We start from the raw sequence: 14,796 nt of genomic DNA on the forward strand, positions 1-14,796 counted from the left end.
AATCTTTTCAGTAGGACTGAATAAGAATTTCTCTATTTTATTTTATGAACCATCTCTATGAGTCTCTCATATTCGAATGAAAGGTAACTATGAAATTGACACTCACCAAGAATTGTTGTGAATGCTCCTTCTCCGTATTTTATGCGCACAAAGTTATCCAGATTAGAAACCGCTCTTTCTTGTTCTATAACTATGCTGTCATTCAATAAAAAATTCAGTCCAGCGAATGCGATATGATCAAAGAGTTTCTGTCCAACCGGTAAGTGTTGTTTCAGAGGTATTCCTGTAATTTTTGAAGAATCAGCATCAGTATCATAGCATGAACACTATGATTGTATATAGCAAAATTATTGGAAAAAAGTCATAAAAATTCAATTAAAGAACTATGTAAATAAACACAAAATTATTGCTCCTAAACAGTATGGATTCAGAGAAAATATATCAACCCAGGATGCCATAGCTGATGTAAGTAGGATATACGAAAATGTAGATATGTAAAAAGCATGCCTTGGAGTTTTTGTGGATCTAACAAAGGCCTTTGACACTTTGAGTCATGAGCTTTTGTTGGAAAAGTTGGAAAACATAGGCATAAGATGAGTTGCCCTTGATCTTTCAAGAGATTACTTGAGTAACAGAAAACAGATAGTAAAAATTAGCGATGTAGTTAGTGATGAGAAAAGAATAATTTGCGGTGTCCCACAGGGCACCGTACTTGGAGCAATACTTTTTAATATTTATATAAATCAGCTCCTTAGCCTAAATACTGTTGGTTCTATAATATAGTTCGCTGATGATACTGTCATCATATATGAGGACAAAAACTGGTTGAATGTGAAAGATGCGGCAGAAAGAGACCTGAAACAGTGGTTCAAAGAGAACTTGCTTACAGTATATATCAGTAAAACAAATGTAATTTGTTTTACATCATATGAGAAGTACTTACCCCCATATGAGTCAATAAAAATTAATAACCAAGATGTCAAACTAGTATTGTCAGTAAAGTATCTAGGTATTTTTATAGATTCTGTATTGAGATGGGATATACACATCGAAAAGTTGAACTCCGAGGACTATTGTTCAAGTTTTATAAATTACGAAAAATACTTTCTGTTACACAGCTCAGGATCCTCTATTATGCACTAGTGGAATCATAGCTGCAATATGGAATACTTGGTTGGGGTGGAGCGAACAAAACAATTGTCAAAACCCTTGATGATGTGTAGAAACGAATCTTGAAAATAATATATCACAAACCATTTCGATTTTCTTCTGATTCATTATATATCGAGTTACAAATTCTTGACATCAGACAGTTGTTTTCTAAAACGGCAATATTTTTTATCCTTCAGCGTTAACAGTATACAAGTAAATTAAGCCATTCTTTCAATACAAGGGCCTTAATATCAGCCGGTCTTGCCATACCCAGCGCAAATAAAGCAGTAAGTCAGAAATGTTTTACATATTTAGGACCAACATTTTACAACATAATGCCAAATTCTCTTAAAGCGATCCATAAGTAATACAGTTTGAAGAGGAAACTAAAAAAATGGATACTTTCAGAAAATAGATACATTTTCCATGAACTGATTGATACTTTTAAATGATCCATCCCATTTTTACAATGAAGTTTTTTCCCCTTTGCAATAGAAAGTAAATGTTTTTTGGAATCACACGTTAAAAGGTAAGACCTCGTTAATCCTTAGCTCGCACAAGTTTCGACTTCTGAGGGTTGTTGTTCGTAGGGGTGCGACAGCTGGTTAACGGAAAAACAGATTTTAAAACAGATTTTTTTTTTGTGTTGTTTGGTATTGTAGTCAATAACCGAAAATGATACGAAGCGTTATTCATAACAATAACCGAGTTTGGAGGAATATTTGGGAGAAGCTGCTCACTGAACCAGGTTTCGAATAAAGCCGCAGTCATATCTTCGTGATAATCAGCAGACGAATCTTTTATATTTTTGGCCGACAGAAGCAAAGCGTTAGGTACGAAACCACTTTCATTCCCGGCATGCAAAATTATAACACGTTTTCCTATTGAAGAAGGTGTGTTCAAAGCACAATACTTGGTTTCGTCTACCCACCCATATTTAACAACATCATGGGAGTCAAACCAAGTTTCGTCTTCGTCGATTATATGTCTGCTGGATTCTCGGTAGCTTTTCATTTGCTTCAAATATTCTTGTCGGAGTTGAACAATGCATGTCGATTACATTATGACCATCCGATTGTTCAATTTTTTATATTTGAAACCACAAGATAATAAGACACCTCGTAGAGTTTCTAAAGATTTGTAATTGTAATCGGGATAGTCGACTAATTTATACCAAATCATTTCCAAGGTTGGTACTTATTTTTTTTGGTATGTACCATAAATTGTTCGCCGAATCACATCTTTTGTAGCACCATCAACGTTCGCGAACTTTTTATTCCTTTATTTTCGTTCCATTACATGGTCAATGACATCCCCTATTTTAATGACTCGAAGAACTGTCGAACGAGATAGTTCCGTTAACTCGCATATTCTATTCACAATAGCATTTTGTGAAGTGTGAGAGTTTTCCTTCTTCAAGCATTCATAAATATTTAAAATTACTCGCTGAACTTGAACATGTAAGTCCTTATTTTCAAATTCCGGATCCCTGTCGATTGACACAGATTCCTCACACATAATGTTATCATTTGTTTCAAAAGGTATCCAGAAAGCCATATTGATGAAAGTACCCAAAAACACTAAGATTTTTACAAAAATCGGTTTAAACGATGAGAATGGAACCTTTGGTGTTAAAGTTGAAAACTTTTTCTAGAGATCAGTTTCCCTAACACCAAACTGATATTTTTGCACTCGACGCGCATTTCGCTAACAAGGTAAAAATATCAGTTTTGTGTTTGGGTAATTGATCTCTCGAAAAAGTTTTCAAAAATCGGTTTGAAAAACCATTCACTCACCTAACCCCACGAACACACGGCACTGATAATGAAATATTGTGAAACGGACAAAAAATTAGTATTGCCAGTCCAGCTAGCCGAGCCTTTATTCCTCAACTACATTTGATAGCACGTTTACCAACTATCTGGGCGACTAGGGGCCACAGGCAAGATATGTTTATGACTGTTTTCTTATTTTATTGCCGTTCCAATTGGGAATGGATAGACTATACACGTATGTATTTCGCTTACCCGCCAGCACTGGCGGCTGATATGACGTCAAGTTTGACCACGCTTCGTTTCGTTGAACGCCACATTCAACTATTAATTTGAAGGGGAAGATGAAGAGTGAATATTCAGATTTTTGCAGATGTCCTATTTGAAGTATAAACTTTCAAATAATGAAATAAAAAAAATTGGCAAATGAGCCCAAAATCCAACCAATTCCTAATCATTTCACATAAAATTGTAGACTCATTGAAATATATACTATTAAAATCAATATTACACTATTAATTTTATGGATGGTAAAACAAGGTTTTTTGAAGGACAAAACACAAGCACTACAGGAAAATCCTTAAGGCGCTCTCAGAGCGGTGCCTATGCGATAGCAGCGATTTGAATTGGATTTGAGTCGCTGGAGATTAAATTCATTTGAAAAAAAGTTCTCAGGAAGTTTATTCCACATAAACGCAGTTCTCCAGACGAAAGAGTTCTTAAACAGCGAAGTTCGAGATGCACTGAGTTGAACCTCATATCGATGAGCAACCGCAGTTCATCGCATATTTCTGATATGTACCGCTCTTGGTGGAATCAAATGTGCCAAGTCACTTGAACACTTCCCGTGAAAATGCTCATAAAAGAGAGACAAATCTCCAACATTTCTTCGATGTTCCAGGCTATCAAGGTTGCACGTGATGTTCGCGTCTCTATTCAAGCGGATGGCTCTTGTCTGGATAGAATCCAGCACCTTCAGGGTATGTTTGGGGGCAGAGCTCCATACATGAAAACAATACTCCAAAGAACGTCTGATCTGAGCTATATAAAGGATCAAATGTTGCTGAGGTGTGTACAGTTTTCTGGTTGGGAACAGTGTTACAAGCTTTTGAGAAGCAGCCTCTGCAATTCCAGCGACATGAATTTGCTAAAACGTATTGGTGTCCATTTTTACACACAGCAAACTTATCAAAGCAGAAAGCGGAATCGTCTGACCTAACATCATTATATCCGAGTTGGAGACATTCATATTCTTGGAGAAAACCGATGCCTGGGTTTTTGTGGCATTGATTTGAACCTGGTTACTTTCACGCTAATTCGAAATCACTTCCAGATCCTCATTAAGATATGCAACCTCCTCCTCCGGTGAAGATGTGCCCCTGTAGCCGATGTCCTCAACCTACAAATTGTTGGGTGGGCTATTTTTCGGGTATTCATCCTGCCGAAGTTGTTTATAGGTTTCGCTGTCACTAACCATAGTGACTGCTATAGGCTTACTGCATTCATCTCAGTGAATTGGAGATTGTAACCAAAGAAAACCACGGCAAAACCCGGAAAAGAACCAAAACATTATGTGCTTTCACGAAAGAAGATGCTGGTTATAATATTTCTCTTAATCTCTGAAAGCAGCAGATACAAAACGTAGAGTTTCAATGGAACATTTAACACTAATATAATATGAATTTTGTATTTCAACAAATATTGTTGTGGGTTAGATCCATCGCAAAGGAGTTTTCGTTTTCATAAGTTTCAATTTCAACATGAACCTAAAACTTCTTCACTATTTAATGACCAGCCAAATGTATATCATAGAAAATATATTATTATAAATTGAGTCAGGTCAGGTCGGATGTTTATCTAAAGAAAGATTATTATATTCAGGCACAATTCTTTTTCACATTTTCTTACCTAACTTCTTCATATGTTTAGTCGGACCCAGACCGGACAGCATCAACAGTTGTGGGGAGTTTAAAGCGCCTGCACATAAAATGACTTCTTTTTGGGCAGTAGCTACATGATATTTCCTATGTCTGATGTATTCAACACCAAATGCTTTTTTTGTTCCATCATCGACCAGTATTTTAGTAACCCTGGAGTTTTTCAGTATTTTCAGATTGCTTCTGTGTCGAATTGGTCTTAAAAATGCGGCCTCTGCGGAAAGTCGTTTTCCTTGTCTGGTTGTAGATTGTACATATGAAACCTGTTCAAAAATAATGATTCAGGTTTGTGATCCATATGAAAATTTTATACGAACCAGTTTGACCAGTTCATAATAGAAAGATATAATATTCAAGTAATGCTTTCTTGTGGGAGTATACAGTGCTTTTCTTTAATGTCCCCCTCCGTTTTATTTTTTGAATGGGTCAACTCAAAAAATTGAAATTTGGGATAATGAAATTAATGCATGAATACTTTATTTTGAAGTGAAATTGACAGATGAAACTTTCAAGATGGCGGCGACTGGGCGCCATCTAGGAAAAAAATTAAAAGGAAAGGGGGTATTGTGACACATCCTTTTGAAGCTCCTGACAAATGCTTCACAACCCTAGAATATAATGTCAATATCTTCAACTACTACAAAATGGCGGACCTTTTAATAACTGCCTGAATACATTGACATATAACTAGATAGTATGAGGTAGTACACTTGAGATCAGTTCAGAAGATACTCGAAATGGTTGCCTTGAACTTCTTGACATATGGACAGCCCATCCGATATTTCACGCCGAACATTTTGGAACCCAGTAACTTCAATATCTCTACAAATATTTATTATTCTCTGCCGTTTATCCAATACTGAAGCAGGTTCAGTTCAATACACCTTTTGTTTCAAGTAGCCCATAAAAAAGTCCAAAGGTGTCAAATCTGGCGAGCGGGCTGGCCAATCTGTAGGACCTCGACGGCCAGTCCAACGGCCGGGAAAAGTAGTATCTAAATAGTTTTTTTACTTGTCTGGAGTAATGTGGTGGTTCTCCATCTTGTTGGAATACAATATCCATATCGAATTCAGTTGGATTCGCTTCGACGATTGCCAATAACGGCAATTTTGTCTTTGAACATTGCCGTTTAAAAAAATGTACATTCGTCACTAAAACAAATATTGTGGAGATAGGTATGATGCCTTGCAATGGTTTCCGTTATGATTTCGCAGAAATCTGTTCATCTTCAGTTAATTGGTGTAGCATTTTAATTTTGTATGGATGATACCTATTCCTCTTCAAAAGTCTCCACACAGTAGAAGGAGACACCTTACAAACATTCGCGACGGAATAAGTAGACTGTTTAGGATTTACTACCATCTCACCAATTATTTGCACTTGCTGTTCTTCCGGAATGGATGAATGACGTAGGGGCTTTTTGTTATGTACACTGCCGGTAGCTAAATTTAGAGATTGTTGACGTGGTACCTTTCTACTAGTAAAACCGAAAACTAAATGAGAATATTCTAACTGAACAATGATATTCATTGTCGTACTGACATTTTTTGTCGTTTTTATAAACAAAAAATAACTTAACAAACCTTATCTGGCTGTTGGAATTGCTATATGGCAGATAAGAAGGAATATTTCTAGAAATATCAATATTAATGTGTTTGTTTTCAGGAAAGTATTAAATGTTCCGCCATTTTGTAGTAGGTGAGGATATTGACTTTATATTCTGGGGTTGTGAAGTATTCGTCAGGATCTTCAAAATTATGTGTCACAAGACCCCCTTTCCATTTAATTCTTTTTCCATATGGCGCCCAATCGCCATCTTGGAAGTTTCATCTGTCTATTTCACTTCAAAATGAAGCTTTTTGAGTTGACCAGTTCAAAAAATAAAAAGGAGGACATTAAAGAAATTCACTGTATAGTAAAACATGTGCTGCGTTTTGTAAACTGTTTAGTGAAAAATCTCACACCTCATCCTGGACTTTCATCAAGTATAGGTCAATTCCATCACGTATCCTAAGAAAAAGATATGTATAATTTTTTTTCCTACTGCGTAGTCTCACGTTGAACCTCAACTCTGTTAGTGAAGTGACTGAGTCACTCAACTATAATATTGACCCACTCCTTGAATTATGACACGACTGTTTCCTTTGGTGTACCACAGGGAGCAGTACTGGGCCCTATTCTTGTATCGTTCATGTAAATAATCTTTTTACCTTGTCGACTCAAGAAACTATAACAGATTTTACGGATGACACCACTCTCATATATGAGGAAAATTCATGGAAAGTTGGAAGAATCAATATTCTTTGGATTAATGAATATTATTACATGGCTTATGTAAGTAGGCTTACAGTCAACTACAAAAATATCGTAAATTGTGTCATTCATCTCTTACGAAAAGTATCTTCGTGAATTCTGCAGAATAGTAATTCATGGAAATACTATATACGTGGTAAAACATTTCTGCGGACTAATTTATGATGTGGAATATTTATACACAGGATGTTATGAAAAACGCTATATATATTCTGCCTGTTCAAAAATATTCTGCCAATTGCTTTTCCCAAAATACTCTTCTTTCCCCTCGTAAAGTATATTCTTCAGTATGAAATAATGGGATCGAGTGGATCACTCGTAAACTCTAGACTTCAATATCTCTGAATACACGAATGAATTGAAAGCACAAGGTGTCAAACCATAATTATAACCCGAAGAAGGAATGCCAAAAATGTTACCAAAGCTAACAAATCGCTAGGAGAAATATATTTTACTTATATTGGAACTAGACTACAAAATTTGTTTGTTCATCTATCTCTTCAAGCAACTTTTGATATCTCCATTAGGTTGTGGTTTAAAAATGATGCCAAATGACATGCATATGACCGATCAAGTGATTTTTCTTCCCTGTCAAATTTGACATTTTTTCCAAAAAATGTTCAGGAAAGCAGTTATTGCTCAAAATTTCGAAAATGGGTAAAGAGAAAAGATGATTGTTTTTTCATTTTTTACCCATACACCCATTTTTAGGTCTCTAGTACAAATTTAGTTTTTTTACAGTTTTTCGAAAATTTGACATTTGTCGATTTCTCAAATTTATCCAAACCTCAACAAAGTTAATGCTTTATGCCTAACTTATCTTTCCAACGCATTTTTATTATCAATTGCAATTCTAAATACAACTCATTTCGCAAAAATTCAAAACACCAGAAAAAATTATGCCAAAAATGATGTAAAGTTGATACAGTTTTTAAAAACAGATAAATATTTCACTTTATTTCTACTTTTTGCGAAATAGCTTGATACATAAGCATAATTGAAAAACAATATCAATGAAAACTCAATAATTTATTCTTTACTGCACTTTTCAAACAGTTGAACTTTGATTTACTAATTACGAAACATTACAACGCAATTAAACTAAGGGAAGAAATTATACGAAAGTAATTTCACATTTACTAAATATCTTTTATAAGGTATGAATGAACAAAATTACTTCAGAAATCAATTTAGATTTTGTTGCCTAGAAAACTAAACCGTAAAAAATTCTAACAAACATCTGTTAAAATTAAGTTATAATTTAAATTAGGAACACTAAATCAAATCGAAACATATGCCTATACCATGTAAATACCAATAGAAATACAAAATAAAAAGTCACATTTCGGTGTGCTTTCCACCACGTTCAATGCAATCAATTGTCCTTTTCAAAACATCTTTAACTGCATTCTTTATACTACAGGGTTTTGTGCTTACAACACATTCTCGAATAACTGCCTCTAAATGGTTTATATCTCGAAAAGATTTTTGCTTATAAACCTTTTGTTTTAAGTAACCCCACAAGAAGAAATCTAGTGGGGTTATATCAGGAGATCTAGGCGGCCAAAAGTGTTCCATATTGCGACTGATTACTTTGTCCCTAAATATTTCCAAAAAACGCTCTTTAACCACCCTTGTAGTATGAATAGGTGCACCATCACACTGATACCACACAACATTTCTTACTTGAAGGGGCATATTATCCAAAACTTCAGATAGTTCGGTATTCACAAAGTGTAGGTAGTCCGCAGAATTTAAATTATGTCGAAAAAAGTATGGTCCTATAATTTGATCGTTTAATATGCCACACCATACATTCGTCTTAAACGAATATTGATCTCGACATTCGATTACGAAATGTGGGTTTTCTTTTGCCCACCACCTGCAGTTTTGCGAGCTCACAACGCCATTTGAAGAGAAGGTCGCTTCATCTGTCCATAAAATTTGATAAGGAAAATGATAATTTTCTTCTTTTTTCTCTTGAAACCAAAAAGAAAAATACAAGCGCATATCGAAGTCCCTTTCTTTTGATGTATTGATAAATTTCGGTTTACAAGGCGTAAATTTATTTTTGTGTAAAATACGTCGTACACTTTCTCGGTTAACATCTGTTCTATCTGCAATATCTTGAATACTTGTTTTTTTATGTTCTACGACATCCAAACATATTTCAAATTCCACTTCTTCAGTATTTCTAGAAGGCTGATGTGCTTTTCTAAAATTACTCTCAACCGAGCCAGTAGATTTAAACTTAGCTATTATCCTACTAACTGTTGACTGATGAATATTTCTTGCAGGATATCTGGCATTGAAAATATCAGCTACTTGTCGGTGACCGGTATTCTCGCCGCATATTAAAACGATTTCAATTTTCTCTTGAAGATTCAGCATTTTTAATAACACACTAGACAACGAATAAACTATTTTGAATCTAAAACTGATAAACACTATTTTGAGTTATTCAACAAATGTCATATGACAATAAAATATTTTGCTTATTCAGTTCAGTTCAATTGTTTCCACAGTACCCTCAGTTTAATTTCGTTGTAATTTTTCGTAATTAGTAAATCAAAGTTTAACTGTTTGAAAAGTGCAGTAAAGAATGAATTATTGACTTTTCATTGATATTGTTTTTTATTTATGCTTTTTGCGAAATATCAAGCTATTTCGTAAAAAGTAGAAATAAAGTGAAATATTTATCTGTTTTTAAAAACTGTATCAACTTTGCATCATTTATGGCATAATTTTTTCTGGTGTTTTGAATTTTTGCGAAATAAGTTGTATTTAGAATTGCAATTGGTAATAAAAATGCGTTGGAAAGATAAGTTGGGCATAAAGCACTAACATTGTTGAGGTTTGACTAAATTTGAGAAATCGGCAAATGTCAAATTTTCGAAAAACTAAAAATACTAAATTTGTACTAGAGAGCTAAAAATTTGTATATGGGTAGAAAATGAAAAAACAATCATCATTTCTCTTTACCAATTTTCAAAATTTTGAGCAATAACTGCTTTTCTGAACATTTTTTGGAAAAAATGTCAAATTGGACAGTGAAGAAAAATCACTTGATCGGTCATATGCATGTCATTTGGAATCATTTTTAAAGCACAACCTAATGGAGATATCAAAAGTCGCTTGAAGAGATAAACAAAATAATCCCATTTGATGCGGACTTTATGTGTGACACTGTATATGTTGTATATTTTTAATTTTGTTAATTCTACAGGGTATAATTTTGATTATACTTTGATTATATTTGATTATTTCTTCGAAAATGAACTTATACAGTGTATCAATTTGAAAACTTCTCACTCTTAATATCTTCCAGTAAATAATATGAGGAATCGAAAACAAAGATGTCAAGGGGGACTAGGAGGGGTAGATGTTACCCTTAGAATTTTAAATGGGAAGGGGGTCGAGTGGCACATCATTTTGATTGGCGTTCAATTCTGCTTCCAGTGGTACCCTGATTTATTATTTTTAATGAGCATTTTCCGAAAAAGCGTTCTAAACTAACAGAAGTAATTATAGTACGGTTATACTGAGATGGACGGTTTGACCAGAACAGCTAAAAATATTAGGTGGTACCGTTCCAACCCCTCATTAGGGGTAACATTAGTCATTAGCTCCATTTAATTTACATCAAAAAGTATTCTAATGGTAAATTAAACATAGTAAAGCTGTGTTCAGTCCTTTTTTGCTACTTTTGCTGTGAAAAGTTTCTGTTTTCAGGCAGAAAATTGGTTCCCAAATTTGAACGATGTAGTAGTATTATGCATACAGTTGTACCTTTTGGGTACAACTTCAAGACAGAATTGAAATGATTATAATTCATGGAGTAGTTTGAAAGTGCGCACAAAGTGCGGCATGTCTCTTTAACGAAAGACATTCAAGTTGTAATGTAAGTCACCGGTATGTGCTTGATGTGGTAAATAAGTTTTACGAAACTGGTTCAGTGGCAAATAAAAAAAGAAATAAACCCGGAGTACTAAATGAAGCAGCTCGAATTGAAGTTTTGGGAAATTTGCTGCAGAGCCCAGGAGCTCCTTACGTTCAATATCAAAACAGACGGAAATGTTACGCGGGACAGTAAGAAAAGCATTGAAAATGCATAAATTATATCCTTATGAAATGCGGTCTCTTCGAGACCTCCAGCAGGATGATTATGAAACAAAAATAGAATTTTGTGAAATCATGTCTCATCGAGTCAATACCATCCCTAATCTTCTGTTTAACATCTGTTTATTTTTCTGAATGGCAATGTTGATAGACAAAATTGTCGCTATTGGAGTGACGAAAACCCACAAATTTTTCGGCAATGTCATACGCAACACCCATAAAAAGTCAATGTTTGGGCTGGTATTCCTGGAAATGCCATTATTGATCCAGTATTTCAGGAAGAAAACTTTACTGGCGTTCTGTACCTTGAAATGCCTGAAGATACCATAGATCCTCTTATAACTCACGATTTAGAAGATTTTATGTTTGAGATGAATGAATCGAAGAGGTTTTTTGTATGAAAGTGTATAATTATAAAATTATTGCAAAACACTTTCGACTTTCGTCATTTCACCTGAAAGTAAGCGATCTATTTGAAGAGAAAAGAAAAGAAATTCGAATTTTTTTTGAGGTTATGAAATTTAGGAAATTGTTTAAGATTACTTACTTGTCAGGCAACAGAAAGTATCAAAAACGAGTACATAGCACATTTGTAATATTTGATTTATATAAAACAAAATAGGCTGATAGACAAGGAAATACATTTTTGGATTGAGGCCATGTGGTTCAGTCAAAGTATTATATGAAAGAAGTGTAACTTGAGAGAGAATGTGTCAAGTCAAGTGTCATGTTGAAAATAATGGTACTTGAGAAGTGAGCCATTATGAATTTGAAAAATGTTTTGTTGTGGAGAAGCCAATATAGAATAAAGTATTTAAATAATAAATTTCAATTAATTTAACAATTCATAATCCTTTTATAAAAGGGAAGAAAATCTCTTAAGTTTACTTGAGTATTCAAGTAATGATCATTATTGGAAAGTTCTTTGGAAATCGCCAGCTCTTCAAAAAAGTCCAGTCTGAGGAAATGTTCATTATCAGTATTATATAAAATTTTGGAATTTTTATTGAAGCTGAAGTTGTGATTGTGAAATTCAATGTGGTGGCCAAATGCAGATTTTTCAGTTTATATTTAAATGTTCATAAATCTATTTATGTTTGAAATGTCTTTCTCACAAATTAAGGATGGGAAGTCTACAAATTGACACCCTGTATTGCTATGAACCTCAATGTATAGAAAATAAACGATGACTTTAAAGCAGAATAAATTCCAATGTTATGAGCAGTACATGTTAACATGAAAGTAAACTCCATTATAATTATGAATACTCTCATCCATTACTTGATGAAATTAAATAACATAATCCATTATAATAATTACAGAATTTTCCCAATAAATTTCATTCAAGTTGCATTTCGCTAGTTTTTATAACTCAAATAAAAATATATGTAGAAATTCTTTGACCTCACCCCTATTTGTCTCTTTCCGTTATAGTCCACGTAACTATAACCTGCTTCTTGGGCCGCCCTCACGAAAGCATGGGCGGATTCGGTTCTGTACGGAACATCGCTTACGCTCAAATAACCCCCTCTCATATGATATCCTGGATCCTCTCGAGCTATATTGGCGTCTTCCGATTTTTTGAAGTAAGGCAATACTTCTTTATATGACCATCCTGGATTGCCCATTTTCTCCCATTTGTCGTAATCCAGAGGGTTACCACGTACATGGATCATATAGTTTGTGACCGTACTACCGCCAAGAACTCTGCCATGAGGCCACCACATCCGGTTCTGCGGACAACCTGAGGAATGAACAAAAACAATCATTTTGTATTAGGTTGTTTCAAACGTTTTGTAATTTTTCATGAATATTCTTCAAACTGTAATATCTCGGTGCATACTCATTCAATTTATTCGAAATAAGCATCATTTGAATCAGTAATACAAGTCGATTTATTACGTCAGCATGTAAATTGGGTGATCGGGATTCGATGAGGTTGACGAAGCCCTGGCCCTGATTAGCGAAGGTTTTACCGGTGAGAAAGTTATCGAAGTACTTGAAAAGATGGTAGTCGATTGGCGAGAGGTCTGGGAAGTATGGTGGGTGAGGCAGAACTTCGACTCTCAAATCACGCACCGTGCTGTGATGTGAAGTGATGGGTCAGTTTCCACCTAAAATCTACTAATTTGACCTTTGAATCAGTTGAGAATTGAAGGAATAACTGTAACTCAGCCTGAATAGATATTTCAATAGGTTGATTACAAACGTTTTTAATAATAATTTCTCATTTTCACTACAGAAACGATATTTCTTATTATTATATCTAAACAAAATATAAAAATATAAAATCAATGTGATTTTTGAAAGTAAGTTGATAGTCGAAATGGACATTTATGAATAGTATTGACTAATATTAGATCCTTGAGGGAATCTGCTAATGGCAAAATGAATATATGAAGAGAAACCATTATACTAGACATACTGCTTCCTTTGATCAAGATACGATTTCAGAAAATGAATATAGAATTCAGTGAAACCATACTGGAAAGTCTATAAATGAGAATCGCATGACTAATTGAACCCGATTGAATAGGAATAATAATAATAATAATAAATAGGAATAATAATATTGTTTACAACTAATAAGGTTCAACAGTTAATGAACAGTATGGACAAAAATATGAATAAGTTGAAAACAAAAAGCGAAGTTCAATATTTATAACGATAAATCGTTATTAATTGCTCTTCCACTTAACCTCAAAAAGTCGCTGCGGTGTTATAAGAGTATTATTAGGAGTGTATTGTGGCTTATCATTTTATTCTAATATAATTATACCGGGTGATTCTCAAAGGTGGCTCACTCCTACAACTTTTTTATTATTGGAGATAGAAAAACGAAATTTGGGGGTTGCGTATTATAGTTCAATTTACATTTTTTGACATATTTACTTGCTTTGCCGTACTTCTGGTTTGATCGGAAATGATCCCAACTTTCGATTTTTGAATGGGACATCCTATATACTTTTACTTATTTCGATCGAGTATGACATTCTAAATCCAACAATACTTCACTCGTCAATATTTGACAAATAAAATGATTTTTACTCAAATTTTTATTTTTTTATCTAGAATGCCATGGATCATGTAAATCGCTTCATTCTTGATCAAGTACTTAACATGGAAAAACTACGACTTTAAGGCTTATGACTTCACAGTCGTTTTAGGAATTATTTCGCAGTCGCAAATATGAATTTTTCCAGTTAACTTGATTTTTTCAAATGGAAAGGGGTTGGCTTGTTGGTTGTTTGTAAAAGATCATTTTCTTACGAATAATTTGATGCCACACACGTTCACTTTATTTTCTCTATTTTTCTGAATAATTGCAAGAAACGATCAAATAATACGTATTCGGTATACTTATTCACTAAGACCTGTTATTCTAGTTTACCGTGACAAACAGTTGAAGCTGTTGCTAGTACCACCTTAACAAATAGACTAATAAATATGCTGCAACGCAAAAAAATTAATTTGTTGTGTGGTTTATAATTGGCTATGGCAAA

At 34.1% G+C, this 14,796-nt stretch overlaps 1 protein-coding gene across 1 annotated transcript in view; it reads right to left on the reverse strand.

Moving 5' to 3' along the window:
• The window catches only part of LOC111501935 (uncharacterized), a 61,516-nt gene that overhangs the window by 30,839 nt on the left and 15,881 nt on the right, over window positions 1-14,796 (reverse strand). The window contains exons 3-5 of the mRNA XM_074174242.1: window positions 12,703-13,037; window positions 4,833-5,124; window positions 107-283 (exon numbers count right to left, since the gene is read on the reverse strand). Coding sequence (XP_074030343.1) covers window positions 107-283; window positions 4,833-5,124; window positions 12,703-13,037 — 804 coding nt within the window. The remainder of the gene's footprint in view (window positions 1-106; window positions 284-4,832; window positions 5,125-12,702; window positions 13,038-14,796) is intronic.

Source organism: Leptinotarsa decemlineata, unplaced genomic scaffold (assembly GCF_025532065.1).
Source record: "Leptinotarsa decemlineata unplaced genomic scaffold, Ldec_3_MD MMD2_tig00000505_RagTag_RagTag, whole genome shotgun sequence".
Classification (NCBI taxonomy): domain Eukaryota; kingdom Metazoa; phylum Arthropoda; class Insecta; order Coleoptera; family Chrysomelidae; genus Leptinotarsa; species Leptinotarsa decemlineata.